Genomic DNA, 26,292 nt, shown 5'->3' with positions numbered 1-26,292 from the left:
AGGATTAATAACCACTGGTCAAGAGTATTTATTCAGAGTTCCTTCATATGACTTTAGAAGGGTCTCTGCTTCGTTCCCCTCTTACTTTTCACCTTACTACTTGCAATTCTCTAGCTCATATTTGATGTTCCAGCAACATTGAACCCACTTACAATTCTTATATGCTCTGTTTTCCCCCACTTCTTTGTCTTTGCTCATTAGATCTTCTCTAATGAGCAGAATCCTCCCCCCAGGGGTTTCCAGTTGCCCAATTCGTGTTTATCGCTTTAGGCTCAGTCAGCAAATCAGAAATTTTAGCTTTTTACCCCTGGGGAACCCTCTTTACAGAGCCCTCTATTGTTCTTACCATATTATGTTATGTAAGAGTGTCTCTATATTTGATTTCTCTAGACCAGAGATCTCTGAACTTTTTATTGCTCACCTGTAAAAAATGTTTGAGCATATGACTGCACAGTTTGTAAATTATGTACATGTATTAGTGTAGTGACATATTAAATATCAGCAAAGCTTTGAAGGCCAAGAAGGATGACTCACACCTGTAATCCCAGTACTTTGGGAGACCAAGGCAGGCGGATCATTTGAGGCCAGGAGTTTGAGACCAGCTTGGGCAACATAGTGAAACCCTGTCTCTTTAAAAAGTATATATAAATATTATTAGTGAGGCATGATGATGTGTGCCTGTAGTCCCAGCTACTTGGTAGGCTGAGGCAGGAGGATCACTTAAGCCCAGGAGTTTGAGGCTACAGTGAGCTATGGTTGCACCCTAGAGTGGGTAAAGTGCTAATGCTTTCATCTTGTCCCTAACTTTATAATCAGTGACAACTATGGGTTTCTTGATGGTAGGAATTCAATACATGTTGATCTGAACTCTTTTCTCAGTGTCTTGCCTGTTCTTTATCCACCCCTCACTGGGTGTTAGGTCTTCCTTTTCTTTGTATATCTTTATCATAGCACTTACCATGCTGTATATTACAATTATTGGTATATACTTGTCTCCTTTCAATAGAGTATAAGTCTCCTGCTCATGGGTCCTCTTTTATTTATGATGCTCCTAGTAGTTTGCATGGTGTTTAGCACACAATAGACAATTTGTAGAATGAATAAATTGACTCAAGTGGAATTAATTGATACTAATCTGAGAATAATTAAGACAGTGATTCTTTTATAGTATTGAAAGATACTAGGGCCACTTACTTTAAAACTGCTTATAGTTTTAAGCAGTGCATCTCAAATTGTTTGTGATGATGGACCAGTTTTAGTTTCCAATCCATTGTGTACTGATGCTTTTGTAAACAATAAAAATTAAATACTAGAAACATGACATAAAAGAGACATAGAAAATATAGGCCCTAATTTTTAATTATTAGATTCAAAAGAAATACAATTATTCCCAACTTCTGTACATATCTTATTGTAGATTATTACCAAAGAGTCTATGGACCCATGCTGGACCCAGGTTGACCATACTTTGAGACTCAGGGTATAAAGCACTTTATATCATTTAATTCTCCTAACTGTATGGGGTAGGTACTGTTTGCACCATTTATAGGAAATGAGGGGACAGAGAAGTTAGGCACATTGTCCAAGGTCACATAGGCACTACATAAAACAGCCAGGATTCAGGCTGGGCATGGTGGCTCATCCCAGCACTTTGGGAGGCTGAGGCAGGTGGATCACCTGAGGTCAGGAGTCGAGACCAGCCTGGCCAATGTGGTGAAACCCTGTCTCTACTAAAAATACAAAAATCAGCTGGGTGTGGTGGCATGCACCTGTAATCCCAGCTATTCAGGAGGCTGAGGCTGGAGAATCGCCTGAACCCAGGAGGCTGAGGTTTCAGTGAGCTGAGATCGCACCACTGCACTCCAGCCTGAGCGATACAGTGAGACCCCATCTCAATAAACCAACCAACCAACCAACCAACCAACCAACCAACCAGGATTCAAACAAAGGTCCAATCTGGCTCCAAAGTCCATATGCTAGTCTCTTTCTGATTTTGAAAAGATGAAATAAGGTAGCATTCTACTGTAAGAATGTTAAGAACAGACATGGATGAAGGCAAAAAACAGTTACAGGTCAGAATGTAATTCATTTGCCTAGAAAAGAGAAGAGTAAGGAGTCACATAATGATTTGCATATAAAAGTAGAGTTATGGAGATGGTGACAAACTGTTCTTTTATCCCTTGAGTCAGCATCTGCTTACATTTTACCTTAGTATTAAAGTCCCCAATTTGTGAAAAAAAAGAAGTGATGGTATTTCTTTGAAATGTTTCTTTTTGCCCTGACTCAGTTTCACATACTGAGTGTAATTGTTCCTGAGGGGGATTGGTTCCCAGACCCATGAATACCAAAATCCAAAGATGCTCAGTCCCTTATATAAAATAGCATAACATTTGCCTATAACCTACCCACATCCTCCTCATACTGTAAATCATCTCTAGATTACTTAGAACGCCTAATACAGTGTAAATGCTATGTAAATATTTGTTAGGCTCTATTGGTTTTTTAATTTGTATTACTTTTTATAGCTGTATTGTTATTTACTTATTTGATATTTTTGACCTGTCGTTGAATCTGTGGTTGTGGAACCCTGGAATACAGAGGGCCAGCTGTATTTTGTTTCTTCTATTCATCTTAACTCTTTTCTTATTTGATAGTAACATCAACCAAATTGTTGTGATTACATTCATATGAAAATACAGAAATAACCTTTCTTTCTCCAGGTATCAGTATTTTAAGAACAAATTGTAAGTAATGATTACATATTATGATGTTAATGGAGTAGAGATCATATTGCTGTCTTAATTGTTTTATATCATAAAATTCATGATTGAATGAAATTGAAAACTTAGACTATTTCAATTGTAACAACAGTTGAAATTTTTAATAAACTTTAAAAAATCTTCTTCCTATAGAAATCTGGTTAAGAAGTACTGCCCCAAACGTTCATCCAAAGATGAAGAGCCACGGTAAATTACATACTTGTTCATTAATGCATATTAAAAAATTTAAAAATACTTATATTTTTATTATTTAGTAAGATAAATATATTCTTAGCTTTTTATAAAGATTTTATAAAGTTTAATTTAAAAATTAATGTTTATGAAAGAAAGAACTACTGTTTATCTTTTATGAGGATAAATACTGTAGTGGGCTTGATCAACAGTTTTCTAGAATAGTCAAACACAGATTTTCAATTAAAATGTAGACTAGGACTCCACTTGAATGATTTAGTCTGCAGAAGAAAAGGATATTTTTTACACTTGGTTGTGTAGTTGTTGGCTTCTTAGATTCTTGCTTTTACTCTTATAGATGGTAAAACAATTTGATTGGTATAAAGGGATGTTGAAAAGCACTGAGAGTTTTTGCATTAGAAATAAATAAAAAGGTTAGAAATCACTTATGAGTTTTTTTTTGTGGTCTTAAAGAGGAATATGTGGATGACTGTTTAGATGGAGAAACGAGGAGACTCGACTTAAACAAACAACTCTGTATATAATTGTCAGTTGTTAGGATTCTCAAGTTTAGTGTTAATGGAGTCCTATCTGAGCTGTTAATCTTCAGCTGTAAGAGAGTGTTCCGCAGTATGTTCAAAGTAGATATATACATTAATACAGTGATTCTCTTTGTTTCTCTCCTTCCCTCACACACGTTTTTACCCTTATTTTTGACCCTTCTACCCGCTTTGGTGTCAACTATAATGGCACTTCACTTCCATTCAGGATATGGGCAGGCATACAGGCAGCTGTGTCCAGAGCTGATAGCAAAATTGTTCTGTAGATCAGCCATCGAGATGCATTTGGCAAGCACATCATCTCTGCAACAGGTTCAGCTGCCAAGCCTAGGAATCCAACCAAGTTCATTCCCAAGCTCAGGCCAGTCAGTTGGCAACTTAAGAGATTCCAGTATGCCAAAAGAGCCTGCAGGTAGTATTCTTATTATTTTTTGACCCCAAATATCCCTTTACTAATAAATGAAAGACTACTTGAAGATATACAAACATGTACGACTTGAGCTTAATGCAGGATTTTTTTCCATATGTAGTTAATTTAGAACTAGTAGCTGAGATTTAGGTTGAATATGCTAAAATTTGTGAAATGTTAGATTCAGTCCATACCTCACCAACATTTGTAATGAAAATAAAAGTAAGTCTCACCATTTTGAAATGTTTTTGCCAGGTTTACCTCGTGTGTAGCCTTTTTTAATATCCTTAATGAGTTAAATGACTATGCAGGACAGCGAGAAGTTGTAGCAGAAGAAATGGCGCACAGAGTATATGGTGAATTAATGAGATATGCTCATGATCTGAAAACTGAAAGAAAAATGGTAATTCTTACAATTTTCATCCAATTGCAATAGTATATGAAATAGTCACACAGAAACACTTTGTTTTTTTTTTTAATGTGTGTTCAGCATAAACTGGTTTTCTATTTCACTACATTTCTTCTAGCTAAAAATTATCACAAAATACTCTTGCTAATTTATGATCCTTTTGGATTTAAGTTTGGCAAACTACAGCCTATGGGCCAAACCCAACCAACTGCTTGGTTTTGTTTGCTAGTTGCCACAGGCTAAGAATGATTTTTATGTTTTTAGATGGTTGAAAAAAGAATAATATTTCATGATATTGACAATTATATGAAATTTTATTTTTAATGTCCATACATAAAATTTTATTGGAACAGACCCACATTCGTTGACTTTTATATTGCCTGTGGCTGCTTTTGCATTACACTAGCTGAGTTGAGTGTCACAGAGACAGTGTGGCTTAAAAAGCCTACAATATTTATCTGACCTTGTATAAAAAATGTTTGTCATCCACTATTCAAGACAATCATTATTTTTCTGGAAATTGTATCTGTTTTCAAGGTTATATGTAAAGTGTTAAGACAATATCGTATAAAATGCATTTTTAGGAAGTTTTGCTTTACTTTCTTCCTAAGTCTTGGTAAAGTTATATAATTAGTACCTTGAAAAAATAAAGTGAAAAGCCTTTTGGGGACTTTAGACTTTAGTGTTTAAATGTAATTATTTTTATTTTTATTTGTTTTATTTTATTTTATTTTATTTATTTTATTTTATTTTATTTTTTTCAGCATCTACAAGAAGGACGAAAAGCTCAACAATATCTTGACATGTGCTGGAAACAGATGGATAATGTGAGTTATGACATTTTCATGGTTAACATAAAATCTTGTAGACTAAGATTAGCCCTAAATTATTTTATGCTTGCTATCTATTTGATTTTAATGTTTCTCAGTGTATTATTAATAATTTGACATTGGTATTATTGCATAATAGTCAATAAAGTGTAAATGGAGGATGTGAGGTCATTTTGTCATTTTTCTTGTTGTCCTTTATAACTCTATACTTAAGAACTCTATAATCTTCAATCATTGTGAACATTTAAGGAGATTTTTTTTTTTTTTTTTACTTTAAAGTAGTTACTATAAAGTATTAATAGAGGATAGAAGTAAGAGGGAAAAGGAGATATATCTTAGAAGACTATTTCCTGAGGACTGAGAATAATCAAGGTTCTTTTTCTACCTTTAACTTAACACTTGATTTCTCTTGACTTCATTTTTAGCATGTGAAAAATGAAGAGAGTGAACGAGATGATATGAAATGTTTCTTCCAGTTCAGTCATTGTATAATTTTGTAAATGCTCCTGATATTGGCCTGCTAATAGAGACCTTCCCGTTGTAGGAAATAAAATACTTTGTAGGGCAAAATTATAAAGGCATAATAATTATTTACTTAAAAATTTCCCCAAGGCACTTCCTCATGTGGTTTTTCTTAAATGCTCTCGTATATAATTTGTTAAACAAGATGTTCACATAGAACACTGCAGTTGCCTTTACATAAAATGCTCTATAATCTGTGTCATGGGATTAGAGTCAAAAAAAAAAAAAAGCTCTATTAAATGATATTCTGTAGTATAAGATACTCTCTTTGGACCCTCAAGTTATCGAACAGTTTACTCTTTACTAGCATATTTCTCTGGTGGACACTGCGTATTCCTTGAAAATTATGCCGAAGGGAGTTTTTCCATGTTAAATTAATCAGTTTAGCCTGTGCTTGTTAGAAAAAGTACTTTGAGATTAAAAATCTCATGCGCATACTTCCATTGCTTTCAGCCTGTTTTCTTTCCCTTTTAAAAATGCATATTCAAAACTTTGATTACATTTCTACTATGTAACTACCATTGATGTAATATTCTAATCACCAGTGCTGATTGAGAGTTCTTAGGTATATTAATAATTTCTAATTGGTTTCAGCAAGACTTCACAAAGTATTTATGTTGATTAAGTTTTAAATTGCCTTAACTATCATCCTTAGTATCTGCCACCTAATGAGTATGTGTGTGTTTTCATTTGCACAGAATAACATACTCCTACATTCATGAGTCATTGGTTCCTTTAAAAATTGGTGTTGGCACAAATTATTCTTAATAGGTGCCAGCTTGCCTTTAGAACAATTGACAGTTGTTAAGCAAAAGTTTTAGAGGTCCTAAGAAAGAAAGAAGCATCAAAAACGTAGGGGAGATTTCTTTAAGGCATTAACAATACTATAAAAAAAGGTGAGTTCAGCTCTACTTGTGTTTATTGAAAAGTATCCTTGACATGTACTCTGGAGGTACAGAAGTAAGTATGACATGGTTCTTGTTTTTGTAGCACCTGCAGTCTAGTGAGGGAAACTAACCAATAAAATTTCTGTTTAATATGTAGAAACAAGTGTAGGATCCTATTTCCTAGTTCCATGTCTTCCTGTTTAGTCAAGAAAATGAAATTGTAGAATTCCTAACACGTTTGAAATAATTGCGAGGTGATGTAAAGAACTGGTGGACAGGTTGAATTAGTGACAGAGTATTGAGGAAAAAAATTAAAAGACAGTTATTAACCTTGGGATGAATAAAGTAGGCAGTACTGGCATTTAAGATCAGGACAGAAGAGCCTGTAAAGGAGGTCTTAAAGGAATGGTCAGAGATTAAGAAGATAGAAGCATCAGAGATGCCAGGTCCATCAGTTAGGAGGCTCCAAGTAACAGAGTATACAATTTTATAAGATCAGAGCTCAGAAATGGAGCAGTTCCATAGTTAGTCAGTAGCCCAGGGTTGTCACCAGGCCCCATCTCCTTTTCATTTGTCTACTTTGCCATCTTGACCAGGTTCTCTTTTCCTCAGCCATGTCTCCTTAAGGTCAACAGTAGGCTTAAACAGCTAAACACCTCATTCAGTTTCATCCAGAGGTGGGAAAAAGGCAGCATTTCACTTCCAACTATCCCATTTTATCAGGGAAGGAAAACTTTCCCAGAAAGTCCCCAGCAAATTTCCTCTGGGTGCCTTTGACAGAATTAGATTACTTACCTCTGCCCTGGCTGTGGGGAGTCTAGGAGAGCAAGTATTAGCTGTTTTCTGCCTCTGTACTGGGCGGGGCAGGCTCTGCTAAGCAAGAGTAGGGGAGTAGAAGTGGCTGTTCTTCGTCTGCCACACCAAGGATGAAGGGAAAAACAATCTTTTCTGGAGTATATTTCTATCTTGTATAATGTTATATTATCTTTCAGGGAAGGAGCATTTTTAATATTATTGTACTACTAGTTCTTTTGCTTTTGCAAGGAATTATTAGGTAGGTGTTTTCCCACAAATAAGATACCAAATATAAAAATACTTTTGTACATAAGTAGCCTCAGTTTGTACCAAAATTAGTAGCCTGTAGTTACTTGATTGGAAAACACAGCTCTGAACTCAGTTTCAGAGAATGAAATGTGGAAACTTAATTTTCATAGCAAAGTGACTTTATGTATGAGTATTTAAATATTTTAGGGGCTTTGAGTAAATTACAATTATCTCATTTGGTGTCTCATACTAATCAAAATACCTGTACAAAATAAAGCCTACATTTAAATAAATTTGTAAAAAATCCTGGAGCACATTTATTTGATATAAGTTATAGGCCTATCTGGTTGTAACTGTGTTACAAACTGAACTAGGAAAACTTTTGGCTACAAATGGCTTGATATAACAGCTATTGTAGTTTTAAATTGTATTTTAAACTCTTAGTTACTTGAAAGAAAGGGAAATTGCTAACTGCTAGGGAACCATGGGTAAACAAATCCAGAGCAGTAGGTGTATGAGCTGATACAGTGGCATTTGAAAAAATGAGGACAGGGTGTTTGAGGTATAATGGTTTCCTGGACCTGGTACTTGCTAAGGGCTTGGATTTCCAGGGTAAAAAGTTAACATTGTAACTGGTTCGATAAAGGACGTTAGGTAAATACAAAATATTGAGATCCCCTGTTTGCTTCTTCTGAGGAATTCTCAGAGCACAGCTTGCAAGGTATGTATTTTCCAGGCAAGAAATTGGAAGTCTTTCGGAGTAATCTAATCAGTTACGGAGAAAAAGCTTATAAAAACTGATGCCAGGTTTTTCCAAGGAAACAAACTACCTGGCCATGTCACCCTAGAGGAAAATATCATAATCCGTAAAGCCCCGTCTGTGGAGCTTTCAACGGCTTTTTAAATAAGAGCAGATATCCAAGGATCCCAGGATATTTAAAGAAGACATGTAATGTGCACATGAGGGACCAGAACTAATATGCAGGAAAGAAGACAATGTGACTATGAAAGGAAATGAAAATTAAAATGCAAAAACAAACAAGGAAAATACCTACAGCTGTTAGCTAATATTCTCAAAGGGAATAGAGAAAATTTTACATCCATGAAATAAGGTATTATTTTAAAAGAAACATATAAAGAACAAAAAATAACTTTATGATAGTAGGAAAAAAAGCCCACTAGAAAAAAAATGAAAGATAAAGTTCAATAAATACCCCAGTAGAGCAAAATGACAGACATTGAAAATATGGAAAATTAGGAGACTTATCCAGTAGGTTCATTTCCAAAATAGTAAACATACTAGAAAAGAGAAAACATAGAAAAGGAACAAAACATAGAAAAGGACAAAAATAACTCAAGAAAGTTTTCCCAGAACTGAAAGACATGAATTTCCAGATGGAAAGGATATCCCAGGTGCTCAGCACAGTGGGTCCACATCTCTTGAAATTTCAGAATACTTTGGAGAGACAGAAGATTCTACCACCCTCCAGGGAGAAAAATCCCCAAACAAACAAACATGGTTTATACAATGGGTCAGCAATCAGAATGGAATAGACAGGATAGTCACACAGGAAGCCAGAAGAATAGTGGAGCAATACTTTTAAGTTTTTGAAGGAAAATGATTTCCAACTTAGAGTTCTATATCCAGCCAAATTTTGTTGATTAAAAATGATGGTAAAGGCATTTTTAGCCATGGAGATTGTTATCTCCTGCAGACCTTTTAGGAGGCTGCTGCTGAATGTCTTCTAGCAAAATGAAGAAGTGAATCAAGAAAGAAGAAAGCATAAAACTAGGAAATAGGACATCCAAACAAAGATAGAGGTGAAATGAATCCACAGGTTGATGGGGGAGGGAAATGCTAAGGTAACAACTATGCATTAGGCCTAGTTGATAATGAGTTCAAATTCCAGCAAGTTTAGAAGCCTTTGGGAAAGATTTATCAAGAAAATAAAATCAATAGAATTCCTAATGTGTTAGAATTAACTGCAGACAGTTTTAAAGAACTGGAAAAAAACGGGTTGAATTATGCATTGGAAACTAAGCAAATTGAAAAAATGAAGACATGTATTAACTCCAGAATTTCAAAAAATTACGTAGGAAAGGAAATATATGACCTATATTTTACATGGCTCAGTTGTGAATAGTTTTTACAAAGTCATAATAGTTTGAATGAAATAAAGTTTAAAAAGATTTGGGGTCTGGGCTGATGGTCTTTGTGGGACACCTGGAAGAAACAATATAAAACCACTTTGGAGGGACGCTCCATATCTCAAGCTACATTGGGTCTCACCAGAAAAGTATAAAAATAAATGCCAAAACAAACCAACTGAACAAAAAACACCAAACCAAAAAAGTCCTCCTGAAGATGAGAACTTATATTTTTTATAAAAAAATTATAAAACACATTTTTTGAGTGAGATATATAATAAAAATTAACTCAGTCATGCTTATGTTTTTTTCTTCATAGTCTGTAATTTCTGATATTTAAGGAATGTGGATTGGTTTAATAGTAAAATCTATTTTCTAATTTAGAAAGGACAAATTTTACTTAGCACGCAGTTCATTTCCACACAATACACAGTGGCACAGTTTAAAGTAATTTCTTTTTTCTCTCTTTTTAAAATTATTATACTTTAAGTTCTGGGATACATGTGCAGAACGTGCAGGTTTGTTACATAGGTATACATGTTCCATGGTGGTTTGCTGCACCCATCAACCCATCATCTATGTTAGTTATTTCTCCTAATGCTATCTAAAATTATTTCTTAAATGAAGTTAGCCTGATTTTATTTTCTCAGTGTGATATTTTAATTTTTTTAACAGAGTAAAAAGAAGTTTGAAAGAGAATGTAGAGAGGCAGAAAAGGCACAACAGAGTTATGAAAGATTGGATAATGATACTAATGCAACCAAGGCAGACGTTGAAAAGGTAAGAAATACTCCAAACCAACTTTAATGTCAAAATATTATTATTTGCTTAAGGAAAGTAGTCATGACATTTGCATGAGTACAGTATTAGGATTTACTTGAGATACACTGTATCTAAATCTAAAATATACAAATATTTGCCAACTTTAAATTACACGTATTGGTCTGAGAAAGTAATATGTGTTAATTTATTACAATATCTTAGCTGCATTCAAATTTAGAGGAAAGATATAGTTGCTACTGGGATTGAGTTTTTATCCTATTCCAAAATAGGTTAGAAAGCTAAGATGTGTTGATGGGGTAATAACTAATTAGTTAGAGAATAACTGTTGTAATTTGACTTTGTACAAGAGATCAAGAGGAACAGAACTGTATTCTAAATAAGCATTCCTTAAAGTATCTGTGGTTCTACACATTGGTGGAAACACTGTTGAATGTTGCATTATTCAACAATCATATTATTATTTAGTTTCACTGTGATTTAAGTTCCATATTTTAGTTGGATATAGATGGATCATAAAGAAATGTTTTACTGTTAACTTTTTTAACAACCTGAAAATATTCCTAAAGCTACCTGTTTTTCTCTTCTGATTAAAAGCACACAGTTTCAAGCTATAATGTTTTCATTTGTATGTTTTTTTATCTGGATTTGGTAAGGAGAGTCTATATTAGAATGTCTTATTGCTATCAGGGAATACTATTGTAATGAGGGAGGGAAGAATATTGTAATAAGGAGACCACTCTGACAGTAAGATCTGCAAGTGTCTCCTATGATGTCAGGTGTTGGCTTCTCCATTAGTTTTAGTATAATTTTCAAAAAAATGAATTGCTGTGATTTTGTTGTTGTTCTTGGTAATAATTTCGACCAATTTGCCCCTAGGCCAAACAGCAGTTGAATCTGCGTACGCATATGGCTGATGAAAATAAAAATGAATATGCTGCACAATTACAGAACTTTAATGGAGAACAACACAAACATTTTTATGTAGTGATTCCTCAGATTTACAAGGTAAATCTTAGATATGAAGTTAATCTAGTTTTAGATTAACTGGTGTTTAAATATAAAACTTGTAAGTCTTAGACATCAGAATCTTTCTAGATTCACTAGACATCAAGGTTAGGGATGAGAGATTCCTTTATGATTATAGATTTGAAAACAAGTGTTTTCTAACTTTTAAGTCACACATTTTCCTACATATCTACTATTAGTGTTATAAACAGTTTACTAAAACAATGACATTTGTAAGATACATATACATATTTTATCATTAAGTATTTTGACATGACAAAGGAGAATTAATTGAATTTTTGTATATTGTAATCTGCTCACCTAGAATTGAGATGTAGCATTTTTATACCAAACCAGAGTCATTGGCATCAGTCCAGATGGCAGAAATAAATCTTACAAAATGTATTCGCTAGCATGGTTTTTGCCTGCTTATCATGCTGGCTCTGTTAGATGATAAATGTAATTCAGACTTTGAGCTTGCTTATAAATCCTGTCTGTCATCACTTGATGATAACAGTTTGCCAAACAGCCTCAGGTAAAAAAGACCTCAGAATTTTCATGAGGTTTAAATTATTTAATTGCCTGTTCTAGAAAGAAGAGAAATTACAGAAAAGGGATTTAGTAAAGCAGTGTTCGTGAGTTATTATCTCAAAGAGCAGAGCTTATGTGGGAAGAGTGTCAGCCAGGGTACACTTTTTCTTCTTTATAAGGCAAGTTGGAAATACAAAGGAAGCACAATGAGAGATAGTGAACTGGAGTGGGGACCAGGATTCTGGTCATTGAATTCAGAGGGCCAAGCCTGCCAGTCTTCACTGTGATGCTTTTCTAGGCTTAGTAGTTAAGTCTTCATATTCTGGGGAAACTATAACTTGTGGAGATAAACTACCTTTTGTGTTTTGGGCCTGATACTTGGATTTGGACCTTTCTGTGGAGCAATTCTTCTGTGAAAATACAGGTCTCAAAGTCCCAGGCTGTGGGAGTTTGGGGACACAAGCAGTGTAACTGCTTTCAACGAAACAGAAAGGTCAGTGCTGGCAAATAGGATATGTAAAAAAAAAAATGCCTTTAAGTTGTTGGACTTTATGTGTTCCAACATATTTCCTAGTGGCATGTGCCAGTGAATTTTCAGTTGTGAGGCTTCTATATGTGCCACTTTGAGCTTGTGACTTCCTGTTTTTCCTCATGTATCCCCACTGAGCTGTACACTGCAGTAGGTCTGGGTACCTGTTGATAAACAACTAGTATGGACTGTTGGTCCAGCCAGGTCTTACCAAAGTATCCTGAATTAAGTTGAGGTTAGAAGTCTCAGACTTGGCCGGGGACATTGGCTCACACCTGTAATCCCAGCACTTTGGGAGGCTGAGGCAGGTGGATCATGAGGTCAAGAGATAGAGACCATCCTGGCCAACATGGTGAAACCCCATCGCTACTAAAAATACAAAAATTAGCTGGGCATGGTGGCACGTGCCTGTAGTCCCAGCTACTTGAGAGGCTGAGGCAGGAGAATTGCTTGAACCTGGGAGGTGGAGGTTGCAGTGAGCCGAGATCGCGCAACTGCAGTCCATCCAGCCTGGCGACAGAGCGAGACTCCGCCTCAAAAAAAAAAAAAAAGTCTCAGACTTGTATATGTTATGGGCCAGTTGCTTTAAAAAAAAAAAAAAAGCACCAGAATTTTGTCATCAAATGAAATGTTTCCTGGAAGCATAAACAAGAACTACTCTGATTGAATAGTAAAAGGTGGGAGTGGTATGGGGCAGGGAGCTGATAGCCAGTAAGGGGTCCTTTTAGAAGGCTAGAATCCCAGTGTCATCTGGTTTTAGGAAAACAATACTAAGTGCCTTACTATTTTTTTTTCCTTTCTTTTGTTATTTAGCACGCCTCAGGTTTTAAGTATTATAAGTCAATAGCACTTGTTAAAAGGTATCAACAACAGTGTAACTATGAGGGTAGAAATATTCATTTTTTGGTGAGGGATCACTAATTGATCTCCTTTAGAATGATTGAAAAATTCAGTTTTCTCTTTTTAAAAAAATTCTTGATTATTAGCAACTACAAGAAATGGATGAACGAAGGACTATTAAACTCAGTGAGTGTTACAGAGGATTTGCTGACTCAGAACGCAAAGTTATTCCTATCATTTCAAAATGTTTGGAAGGAATGATTCTTGCAGCAAAATCAGTTGATGAAAGAAGAGTAAGTGCTACATAATTATTTTTGAATGCATCTGTTTGGTTTAGGTGTGCAGTTTAAGTTAGTGAAATGAGTTGAGAAAGGGATAAAGTAATCTGATGTGTGGTTCTAAATTATATTCTGTAGAAGAATGTCTTGCAATAGATTACTTTGAGTTCTGAGGTTCATTCTGCATGCAAAAGTTCTAATTCTTTCTTTAAAAAAAAAAAGATTTCTAACTCCCTTCTTCTCCCACTAAGTTTTCAGTTCTTATCAAAGAGTCTAACCTAGGAACTGTGTGTTACAAATTGTGTTATACTGTTAGTTTAGTGAAAATTTAGAGAAGTACGTGGTCAGAGTTGCCTTTAGCACTTGAGCTGGATCAAGAAATGTGGGTAGCATGTGGAGTGATGACCCATGAGGAGGAGGAAGGAGGGCATTATGTGCAGATGAAACAGCATAGCCCTCCTCCCCTTGAGGATAGGTAATCACATTGTATCTTGATTAAGGACTAGGGTCTTTTATCTCAGTAAATGTTGATTGAGTGATCAAAAAGCATGGTTGGCAGAAACTGAGGAAAGGCAGTGGCAAGAGAAGAGAACTGGTATTTGTAGGATATCAGATATGTGCCACATATTTTAGTCTTCATGAACTTATCAAGTAGATATTAGTGAGGATCTTTTCTGTAACAGCTAATAGAATTCTCACTTAAATTTAGAAAAGAGGATTTTTGGCTTTCAGCATGGCTGGATACAAGTATATACAATATCATTAGAGCCCTCTTCTCTCTAATTACCCTTTAGAAAATTATTGCTGAGGGTAGCATTACTGACAAAAGTAAGCTATGACTTAAGGATGACTTTTGACTAAATGAAGGGCAAAATGTACTGTTAACAGAAATAGGCAACAAAAGAGGAGAGGTTGTTGTTAGGGGTGGGGAGGAGTTGGTAGAGATACTCTGAAAATAATGAGTTTAAGGTGTCAGTAAAGCATTCAGGTAGAGGTATGTATGTCTAAAAACAATATTTATGTGAGTTTAAAAATTTTAAGTGCATGGTATTAAACTTTACTTTCAAGTGTTTCTTGCACTCAGTAGTGTTTATGAGATCTTTTCCCTGTTGCTCTGTTAACATTCCACAGTATATATTTAATTTATTTATCTTTTTCCATGTTGGATGAGTTAGAAAGCCTTTCCTACTCATCTTTTACTCTCTTTTACAATTAGATGTTCTTTCCTTACTCCAAAGATTAGCTTCTTTGTTGACATCTATCTTTTAAAGCAAAAAGCCTTTTTCCTTTGAAACTTCTCAGAATTTCTACTTGTTAATAACCTCTTTCTGTATTCTTTTTGTCAGTTAGGTCTTTTTTCAGCTAAGTAGTCTTCAGATGAATTTCAGGTGGTTAAAGCTACCAAGTAAAAACATTTTATGAATATTATAAATTAATTAAGTGGTAATTTACAAGTATATTTTTCTTTTGGGATTAAAATATTTTGAGTTGGTTACACATTCATGGGAATAAATTATTTACCTTAATGATTACTGTGGAATTATTTAAACTTATATTTGTTGTTTTCTTGTACTGAAAAAGTTATGAAAGCTAATGTAGAATTATGAGCAAGTAAAACAGTTTTAAAACTTAGTTTCTTTTGTATAGGACTCTCAAATGGTGGTAGACTCCTTCAAATCTGGTTTTGAACCTCCAGGAGACTTTCCATTTGAGGATTACAGTCAACATATATATAGAACCATTTCTGATGGGACTATCAGTGCATCCAAACAGGAGAGTGGGAAGATGGATGCCAAAACCACAGTAGGAAAGGCCAAGGGCAAATTGTGGCTCTTTGGAAAGAAGCCAAAGGTAAAAGTCATAAAATTCCTATATGCTAATCAGTTTAAGTGTACCAACTAAAACAATGTGGGTATTGAATGGAAAATGATTTACCATTAATGGAGAATAAATATTTTCAATTTGAATGATTCAGTTAACCTTTCACTTATATTAGGAATACCTTAATAGTAACAGTTATTTGTGGATTTAACATTTGACTACCGCTTAATAATGGGTAAGCGTATTAACAAAGTTGTTAATATCTAGTTAAATTATATGCTTTTGAAGTTTCATTTGTATGTAGTTTCCATCAGAATTTTTAAGGAAACATGATCTAACTAAAATACCACTAAAATTGGAATTCTCAAATGGAATGAATGATTGACCACAGCCATCATACATGTCAAGTTAGGTTTTATAGATCCTACTACTAAAATTATTTTTATCATCCATATGAGTTTTTAATGGGAAGGGTTCAGTCTTGGTTAATTGAAGTTTAACACAGTTTCTAGTTTGGTAAGAGAACCTCACTCTTAACTTCTTGTTAGAACCCACCTTCTGATGTGCTCTTTATTTTAGATAGATCTAGGTCAGCATGTGAGCAAATGAAATAGATGGGTGCTTTGTCTTTCTTATCAATTAAGTGGTTGTACTTGTGTCTTATTAGTAAGGAGAATAGAGAAATACTTTTAATCTGATGTGCTATATTTATTAAAGTATACTTGATTATTTTAATTCATTTTTTGATCATGGCATATGAGTGTAGACAAAATTTAACTCATTATAATATACCTGTATCTTTAAAAGCGCAATTATAATTAACTCATGCTTTATTTATGCTTTTAATCATATTGTCCAGTCAAGAAGTTGAGAAGTGAGACCTGTTTTAGTCAGATCGAGGTAGCTAGAAGAGCTTAGATGTACAAGGAATACTGGAATTAAAAGAAAAGGTGAAATAAAGATGAAATAGAAACAGCCTGGGAGGAAAGCCATGAATATAATGAAAATTTTTTTGCCTATTTTTGATAATAATCAGTTACAGTTTTAATATTTTATGTGTGACATTACCTATTTAGATAACTTTAGGTGTAGCTGCCAGCTTTATTTCTTGACAAGTACCATGGTAATGCTAATATTCTAGAAATTAGAAGAGAATTTTAAAATCTAGGCCATATTGCTTTCTTTGACAATATAATTTGTGAACTCTGTGTTTTTAATTTGTCTGATGTAAAAAGTAATCAAGTGAAATGGTACATTTTAAAAAGTAAATTTGATTTTTTTTAATGATAGTTTTGGGCAAAACTATGTTTACTTTCTCATAATATTTTTACAGAAAACTTTATTTGAGATATATTTTGTGAAAAGTATGTTGCCAAAAATAGAATTTTCATTTAGGAAAAAACTATGCACATTTGGCTTATTGATTCCTTTCTTTATTTCCATATTAGCCACAGTCCCCACCCTTAACCCCTACTAGTTTATTCACATCCAGTACTCCTAATGGGTCCCAGTTTCTCACATTCTCCATTGAGCCCGTGCATTATTGTATGAATGAAATAAAAACAGGGAAGCCCAGAATTCCTTCTTTCAGAAGCCTCAAAAGAGGGGTAAGTTTAATAATGGGTTAAAATGCATGATGGCCTATTGTGTGTGTAGTGTGGCTTTTAATACTCTCCACCCTCATTATAAGGCTCTCTCCTATAAATACACAGTTTAAAAACACCACAGAATTAAGAATAGCTTCCCTCAAGTTAAAAACAACTCCTCTTTATAACATTTGAAATGCTCAACCATAAAAGAATGGTATTATAAAGAGGGTGCTGGGTACAATCATATTTTAGCTATTTTTTTGTTTATGTGAAATCATATGTTCACCATTGTCTTGTAATGTATTTACATTTTTAAGACTTTCAGTAATTTGTCACTGGAGTTACTCTTGTAATAATTTGTCACCAATGCTGACTTCACCTGCCAATTTTATGAAGTATTATTTTGTTGACAATAAAATGTCAAGCTCAATTTTAATTGCCCTGCTTATTTTCAGATGTATAAAACACAGTTTCCAATAGTTAAAAAAATTAAAGATAGGCATTTTAAATATCAAGATTGTTGTAGATTAAATTGAGATAATATATTAGAAAGTAGATTGTAAATTGTAAAGCCTACAAAAATACTAGATATCACTGAGTAATGTTTACTAAACTGTTGTTTAGCAACAACTGTTATACTACTAATAAATACATTAGTGTTACTCTATTATGTTAGTGAGGCTAATTTTTCTTGTTTATGTTTGATTTTAAGGGTGTACTTTTAGTATTCATAGCCTATAATTTAGACTCATTTATAAGATTTGTTTGAGCATTTGTTGGGACATTTGAAAAACACAGATTTGTTAACCCATAGATGAGAAATCAGTCTTTCAGTGTAGTAAGAAGCCTAACAATAATAATCTAAAATTAGGTTGTTTCGTTCTTCCTTCTTAGGCCCTTCCCTCCCTTGCTTTCTCCTCTCTTCTCTCTTCTTTCCCCTCCTTCCCTTCTATTTTTCTTCCTTTCTGTCTTCAAATTGCATTTTGGCCTCCTATAGAACAAGATAGTTTAGGGACAAGATTACATCTATGTTGCCTTAAAACATTATGACAAACTTAACTGATGTTACTAATGCAACAGAAATGTCCCAGTGTATTATGTCTTTTTTTGGACTTCTTTTTTTCCTCCAGTGACATGAACTTCTTTGCATCTATCTTACCTAATTCTATATGTGGATGGTAGGTGATTTGATGACATTTTGAAAAGTCCCCATGGATGAGTCTGTATTATAACTACAGGCATGCCTATAATCTCTTCTAAAAGCTCTGAACACTTGCTTGAAAGACTTTGAGAAATCATATTTGGGATTTCTGTTGCCGGAGTTACAAGGCTAGAACTCATTCCTGTGTTGCTTCCCTGTGGCAGTTTATTTATTACTTATTTTTAATTAAAAATTTTTTTAAAGAGATGTGGTCTTGCTGTGTTGCCCAGGCTGATCTCAAACTCCTGGGCTCAAGCAGTCCTCCCACTTCAGCCTCCCAAAATTCTGGGATTACAGGCATGAACCACCACTCCTCTGGCAATTTAGACTACACTAAATATTATATTGTTACATAAATCATGAGAAGTTCCTATGTAGTAGTCACGTTTTTGTAATCGTTTGTGTATCCTACATAATGAGTCTACCAGGCCCAGTTAAAATAGTCATATTTTACACTATATAGTCATAGTCATATTTTCCACATATAGTCATAGAGGTGCGAGGTAAGTGTAATTCTAAGGGAAAAAAAAACTCAGGCAATTAGAGCTATGAACCCTGGAGAGAGAAGCTTAAATATGTGTCATCGTATTTTTTTTAGTAAGTTTGTTGGTAGAGTTTTACAACTGTAAAACACAAATTATAGATATTCATAAGTTATTTACATAAGATAAGTTATTTTTGTAGGGACCTAGTTTTAGAAGGCTGAAATCCCCTCCCAGATATATTATTAGCTGCCACTCCAGAGAAGAAAGCAGTGTGCAAGGTAGAAAATATGACAGACCAACTAGGGGTTTAGAGGACAGAGCAGGGAAGAAAGTGGATTACAATTTTGAGGTTGAGAAATTTTTTTCTTTTGATTACCGTTTGGTATTTACTAGATATCTATCTCAAAAGTTAACCTATAGAGATTTTTTTCACATAAGAATTTTCTCAATATAGAAAAATTCAAAAAGAAGGTAAGCTTTAGTAAGCCTGCTTATATGTTTTTACATGGAGTTTTCAGTCTATTAAAATTACAAAATAAGTCTAGAGGTTTCTTAAAACTGATGAGTTGTACCATTCAGTTCAGAAACTCTTGTTTTGTGCGATATTTGCTGCACATTGCTTTTCCTAAATAACTTCTTAAAAATTATGATTTTTTCTTTTCCTTTTTTAAAGAAAAACTGGTGTGTACAGATCCCAATATAAATTAAGGATATGAAAAATGTTTTTGATTTTGACAGTGTTATCAGCAGATCTTTTCTGAGGGAGGAAGTTCTATAATTTCCTTCTGTGACATTAAGTTCTAACTGTTAATGGATATTTGAGGATATACTCGAACTTAACTACTTAAAAACAAACTAATAATTTTTACTCTATTGCTACTTTATTTGAGTTTTATTGGATCCTGTTTTTTAAGTTATTTATTTAGCAATGAGTCCAGGTTTTCTCTCTGAATATTTATGACTTTATAGACTTTCAGAGACATTTTTCTAAGCTTTTATCTCTCCAGAGTAGTTCTCATGAAATTTTGTCCTATTTAAAATGAAATACACCTAATAATTTTGATTGCCTAAATGATTTCCTTTTTAGCTCTCTTGTGTTTATTAAATGTAGTTGAGTATATGAAATTTTCTAGTTTATGAGTATATAATTGTATATAAGAATAAGATATTTTTGTATGGAACATGTATTACTTTAAAACCTTACACAGAACATATGTCTAATATTTTTACAATGAACTTGAGTTTTGTATATCTCCAAATCTAATTATCAAATTTCCAATTGATAATTTAGTAAGACTAGATTAACAAATAGCTGAAACATTTGATATTTCAGCTATAATTATCTTAATGTTTTCTCTAAAATATTAATATAGAAATTGGAAATATAATTTGCATCACTTAGAAATTTCACTGGTGAAAATTATCAAAAGATAAGTCAAATTCATATACTTTAAATATTTTGTTGCTTGTCCTATATATAATTTCATTTAATAACATTTTTGAAAGACTGTGAATATCTCTCTTTAAACCTTTTTATTTCCTTACCAGGAGTTTTTTAATAGCAAAATAAATTGTAGTTTTTGTTTCTCAAAAATACTGACAGTCTAAAGAATGTTAAGCTTAATTTGGAAAGATAATGTATAGCAGTGACCAACTCATCAGCGATAAGGGGTAGATATTTTTGTCAGATTATTTATTAAAATTCGTTCATATTTTTAATGTGAATTTTTTATCTGACATCTCCCCAACACCTTCTCTTAAAACATCATGATTTAGAAAACAGGGAAAAGTAAAAATTTTAGAGGCTGCTCACCAATTGAGATGAATGTGAAGATTAACTTTATAAAGCTCTGTTGCATATTCTGGGTCACCGTGTGTGTGTATGTGTGTGGGTGTCTAGTTGGGATGCTAGATAGATGCCATGCCAGTTGCAGAATCCTACTGACCCACAGAATGTGGGAGATATATCCATATCCATATTCATGTCTATATCTATACACACACACATATATATACATATATAAAGTATTGTTATTGTATAAGAGCACTGTGGTTGGTCTCTTCAGAATCTGTGTCATTTCATATTTTCAGAAAGAATACATTTTAATCAATTTTCTAAAAATTGAAGTTACGTTTTTAGTGTTGTTCAAGCATAATAGATTTTAAAATAAAACCTGAAAAATAGAAGCTATATTTTTAAAGCAAAATTCAACCTATATATTTGTATATATTAGGAAATGTGTATGGGAAACTTGAATCTGGATAACTCACTATTTTGAAAATAATGTGTTTTTAATGTACATTTAAAAAGATTTTAAAATGAAAGTAAAAATGTTACCGTCATCTAACCATGGTATATTTAAATTCAAACAGTACTTTGAAGTATAAAAATGTAGATAATAGTGTTTTCTTTAACGCACTGGAAAGAACATTCTATTTTTTAATATTTCACGTAAGATTTCTTTTTAAATGTTTAATCTTAGAGCTCATATTCAACTTTTCAAATATTAGTAATTTGAGAGTAAAGAGCTATAGAAGTGAAATCTACTTACATAAAATTCACTTTAAAAGAGAATGCATGATTACAGGTAGAATGTTTATTTTTAAGTTTTAGTTAAACATAGAAAATATCTGCCCATTATCATCAATGTATGCTTTTTTTTTTTTTTTTTTGCAAGTAATTTACTTTCCCAAAATGTGCTTAAAATGGTTTTTCTGGCATAATTGTTTGGATTGTGAAATGTACGTGATTTATTTTAGTATTGTAAAAAAGAATAGGCTATTGCATCTTCTGTATTATGGTTTCCTGTGAATAATTTACCATTTCTTTCTGTTTTCCATTGAACTATTCAGTGGTCGGTGAAGATGGTAAGCCTTATGTGCTGATCTATATACTGTGCCAACATTAAGTAATCTCAAAACATTGTTTTGTTTAATTCAAAACAAGTGGTAAATTACATCCCACGTTTTCACCTCGTGTGTTTTTTCTTTTTATAGTTTCATAGTCCAGCATATGCCAGTACTCTTGATGTCATAAGATTAGAAAATGTGGTTAATTGTCATCAACCCATTAAGTTCTTAAATGTCATTGAATGGAGTCCTTGTCATGTTACAGAGGAGCGTAAAATTGTGGTTAAACATTTTTTAAAGATTACATGGTAGAGCCACAGTTTGTTATGCAGAAGGAAAATTTAGCAAATATTATTTTACTTAATAGCCTTTAAAAAATCGTATAAATTTGATTTGTAGTTTTATCCCCAGAGTCACTAGATTTTTCCAAAAAAAGAAAAATTTCATACTAGTGTCATTATGGAGTTAGTCCTTGGTTCTTCTGTGCTATTGAAGGAGAATAGAAACACAGATGATCTAAATATCCTGTGTGTGTTTGTGTGGGGGTGGGGCGGGGCGGGGAAGGTGTGTGTGTGTTTGGAATGTTCCTTGGTATGTTTATTTCAAACAAATTAATGGATCTACATTAGGAACTAACCCCAAAATTATTGTATAGGAAGCTATTGGAAAGTAGACTACTCTTTTACATTGTTGGAATCAGCCTTTTATAAATTCCTTTGTAGTAAGAGAGGTTGTTAAATGCCCCAGAGGTCTTCTGAACATCCATAGGAAATAAAGTTAAGTTTAATTCTCATATTCTATGTAAGAATAGCGTTCTAATGTCAAATGGGATATTAGAAATGTAGGTGCCTCAATGTTTACTGTTCATAAATTTGAGAACAGGGTTTGATAAGGGATAAGTGGAATTCTGGCAGATTTACTTGTAGGTTATTGTGAGTTTATCATAATTTTAACAACAACAACAAAAAAAACCTCCACAGTATGTTGAAATGCATTTCTTCATTTTATTCAATAATTTTTCAAGATTTTTAGAAATATTTTTTAAAATATAAATTAAGAAGTTTATTTTTGGCATATATATACTAGTTTTCAAAACTTGTACTCCTTGTCTGTAATCCCAGCTATTTGGGAGGCTAAGGCGGGAGGATTGGTTGAGCCCAGGAGTTTGAGGCTATAGTGAGCCATGAGAGCTATGATCACTCAACTGCATTCCATTGTGGGCAACAGAATGAGACTCTGTCTCTACAAAAAACCTTCAACTCCAGAGTAGATTAAATATGACAAATTTATGTTGCAAATTAACCAGTAAATCTAAAGGACCTCGACAAAGGAAATTTCACCATTGATTTATTTAGGCCAGATTGGGTTGATTGATATCCTTGTTTCTGGTGATTGATAAATGAAAAAAAAAACAAAAAACAAAACAAAAAAAAACAACACTTAGGATGCCTTGCTTTTTTCTAGCAAGCTTGTTGAATATCCATAATATACAGGCCACTGGGGAAAGAGACTAGGGATTCTGTTATTAAATGTTACATTTAATTATAGCTCATCCTAGGAGTGAGTTTTCTCTTTTCTGAAAGTAAGTGACTCATTCTTACACATGGTGAAATAAAGCTATTTAGCATATGTTACAGGCATAAGTGGCCCAAAGAGCAGGAACATATTTGTTTTGAGAGCTCCTTTTAGCATCACTTTAACAAATTGAATATTTATATTCTTTTTTCTTTTCTTTTTTTTTTTTTTTTTTTTTTTAAAGACGGAGTCTCGCTCTTGTCGCCCAGCCTGGAGTGCAATGGTGCGATCTTGGCTCACTGCAACCTCTGCCTCCTGGGTTCAAGCGATTCTCCTGCCTCAGCCTCCCGAGTAGCTGGGATTACAGGCGCCTGCCACCACGCCTGGCTAATTTATTGTATTTTTAGTAGAGACGGGGTTTCATCATGTTGGCCAGGCTCCAGGCTGGCCTCAAACTCCTGACCTCAGGTGATCCACCCGCCTCAGCCTCCCAAAGTGTTGGGATTACAGGCGTGAGCCACTGTGCCTGGCCTCATATTAATATTCTTAGAATAACCATTTTGAAAAGAAAATGAATAGTGACAGGCATCATAAATTTCTGGAGTATATATAAAGATTTAAGTAATATAGGTTTATATTAAATAGATTCAATAGCTGCTAATATTGGTTCTGTTGTAATCTCTAATAACATAAGTAACAGTGATTAAAATAACATTTAAGGGAAAAGGTGTCATTTGGATCAGATGTTTACATTTAAATACTAGTACTTTTTCTTAAATTGCATAGTTTTTTGAATATCAAAACTTTAAAAAATTTTCAGACATCAAGGATCTTTCCTAAAGAAGGATTCTATCCTTCTTTCAGTAACAAGTGAGGCATGTTATTCGGTTTACAAAAGGTTAATTGAAAATATACTCCTTGTTGGAATATAATTTCTGCTCAGTGGATAGTTCTGTCTTTGGTTTTTAATGACCAGGTATGTTTTGAATGGTTTAATCGTTCAAAGACTATGTGTAGTATTGAAGTATATTTCATTAGATTGTCTTTGTGAGGTAAGTTTCTTAATTATATTCATATTTTCAGTTTGAACATTTGTAACATTCTGAATGTCACGGCAATGGGTTTTATTTGGAAATGTTGTGATATGTTATATATAAAACAATACCCTGTATAGACAAGAAATGTTATGTGTTTCCATTTTGTTGTTGTTGCTGTAAGAAGGTTTACATGTATTCATTATAACTCTGCCAAGATTTGAAAGTAATGTGATACTACCTACCAGTTATCTGTATCTGGGTATGATTTTACTTACTCTGTTTCATGGTTTTATAAAATGACTTGAAATTTGAGCTCTTTCTTCAGTACATTGTTTTCATTAACATATACGCATAAACACACACATCTGTGTAGATTTTTTTTAAGGGGTTGCTTGAGGCAAATTTGAAATTAAACTTAAGATTGGTATGTATTCCTATTTTATAGCAGGTATATTTTAAAAATAACATTTCCCGAAAATGTCTATTATAATGATTTAGATTCTCTTTTCAGGGCCCAGCACTAGAAGATTTCAGTCATCTGCCACCTGAACAGAGACGTAAAAAACTACAGCAGCGCATTGATGAACTTAACAGAGAACTACAGAAAGAATCAGACCAAAAGTATTATTCCTTTAAGTTTTCTCCGTCATTATTATTTTAGGATCTACTTTGAGTGACACCCTTAAATGTGATAAACAGAAGGTTTAAAAATTATATATCCTAATTGAAATATCTTTTGAGAGAGAATTATACTCTTACCCTGGAAATTTTTATGGTTACCCTGTCATAGGTTAGAGAATTTCCTTGGTTGCAGATTTTTATTGAATGCTAATATGCCTTCATTAATTTGCAAAAAATTTCTCGATGTTTTATTATCAAGAGTAGTTTCATCAGCACTAACTACCTCTTATACTTTGATACATTTTCATTTTGCTTTTATATATAAATTGATTTTATTAGCAACCTGAGGCTATTTTGTTTGTAGCAAAACATTTGGCAAACAGTGCTTGATTACTGATGGCTTCATATTTGTTCACACATAGGTTTACTTTTTAATTTAATTTTTACAAGAAGTTTCCTCTAGTTTAATTTTTTTAAATAGACATAGAAGAATTACTAACGATCATTAAAGTGTTATTACAATGAATTGGTGACTTGCCATATCTTCACTTAGGATAAAATTGGGGCTTAAATTGTAGCATGAGAGATTGAAGTTTTGATGCTAAGAATTAGTGTATCAGGTGTGATGTGGTGCTTAATCATAATGAAATATTGCAGTGCCTTTGATTCTTATTAACAATAGCTGTGTTCTGTAAAGTCACTGTGAACACTAAATTATGGAATACTGAAACATTGCTCTTAGGGAGATACAGGGTTAGGTTCTAGGTAGCCACTGGTCACAATGTTTCCGTCAGCTGATTGGCACATAACCTTTTTTTATTTGTGTTTCTGTGTAAAAACACCTTATTTCATATATGATGTTGATTTATTAACTTGGATTTTTTTCTAATAGCACTATAACTCATGCTTGAACAAAGTTATCTAAGATACGAATTTTCTCTGTAAGGTAATAAATATTACAGCCTCCTTGTGCTTCAGAACACTAGACAGCACTTCATTGCCATGCTTAGGGGCCATTTTAAACACCAATATCAACAAAAAGCGTAAAAATATGAGAAACATTGCACTAAATGAGTAGATTGCAAAAAGGATACATGTCCAGAATATGAGAATACAAGCAAGAAGGCCAGAGTGTCACTGGTTTGACCTCTGCTTAGAACTCGAATGTACCTCTGGTGACTCAAATTTTTCTCAGATATCTCCATGTCCAAAACAAGAATAAAGGCACAGAAATGTGAATGTTCTTGCCATGGACTGGAATTAGTGCTAATCCAGAGAGACTTGGTTAAAAATTATGTGGAACATAATAATAGAAGTTGAGGATGAAGAAGTATAGGACTTGTGAAAAATTCTGAATGCTTTTCTGTGGAGTTCTGTAGGTATTACAGTCCCCAGTTATTGAGAGAAGGGGTAACATTATTAGCTCTGTGTGGTAAAAGATAATTGA

The 26,292-nt window shown here is 33.5% G+C and overlaps 1 protein-coding gene across 6 annotated transcripts in view; it reads left to right on the top strand.

Moving 5' to 3' along the window:
* FNBP1L (formin binding protein 1 like) overlaps nt 1-26,292 on the top strand; it is a 99,164-nt gene that overhangs the window by 63,842 nt on the left and 9,030 nt on the right. For 2 of the 6 annotated variants that reach the window (XM_002810596.5, XM_009247768.4), the window contains exons 3-10: nt 2,913-2,966; nt 4,176-4,323; nt 5,094-5,156; nt 10,436-10,540; nt 11,420-11,548; nt 13,595-13,741; nt 15,374-15,577; nt 24,736-24,845. In XM_002810596.5, coding sequence (XP_002810642.1) covers nt 2,913-2,966; nt 4,176-4,323; nt 5,094-5,156; nt 10,436-10,540; nt 11,420-11,548; nt 13,595-13,741; nt 15,374-15,577; nt 24,736-24,845 — 960 coding nt within the window. Of the gene's footprint in view, nt 1-2,912; nt 2,967-3,774; nt 3,924-4,175; nt 4,324-5,093; nt 5,157-10,435; nt 10,541-11,419; nt 11,549-13,594; nt 13,742-15,373; nt 15,578-16,995; nt 17,155-21,675; nt 21,691-24,735; nt 24,846-26,292 lie in introns of those variants that run through there. The other 4 variants (XM_054554140.2, XM_054554137.2, XM_054554145.2 and 1 more) reach the window with 3 other exon arrangements.

This window comes from Pongo abelii, chromosome 1 (assembly GCF_028885655.2).
Source record: "Pongo abelii isolate AG06213 chromosome 1, NHGRI_mPonAbe1-v2.0_pri, whole genome shotgun sequence".
Taxonomy (NCBI): Eukaryota; Metazoa; Chordata; class Mammalia; order Primates; family Hominidae; genus Pongo; species Pongo abelii.
The sequence above is the reverse complement of the archived record's forward strand: the minus strand, read 5'-3'. Positions and strand labels throughout refer to the sequence as shown.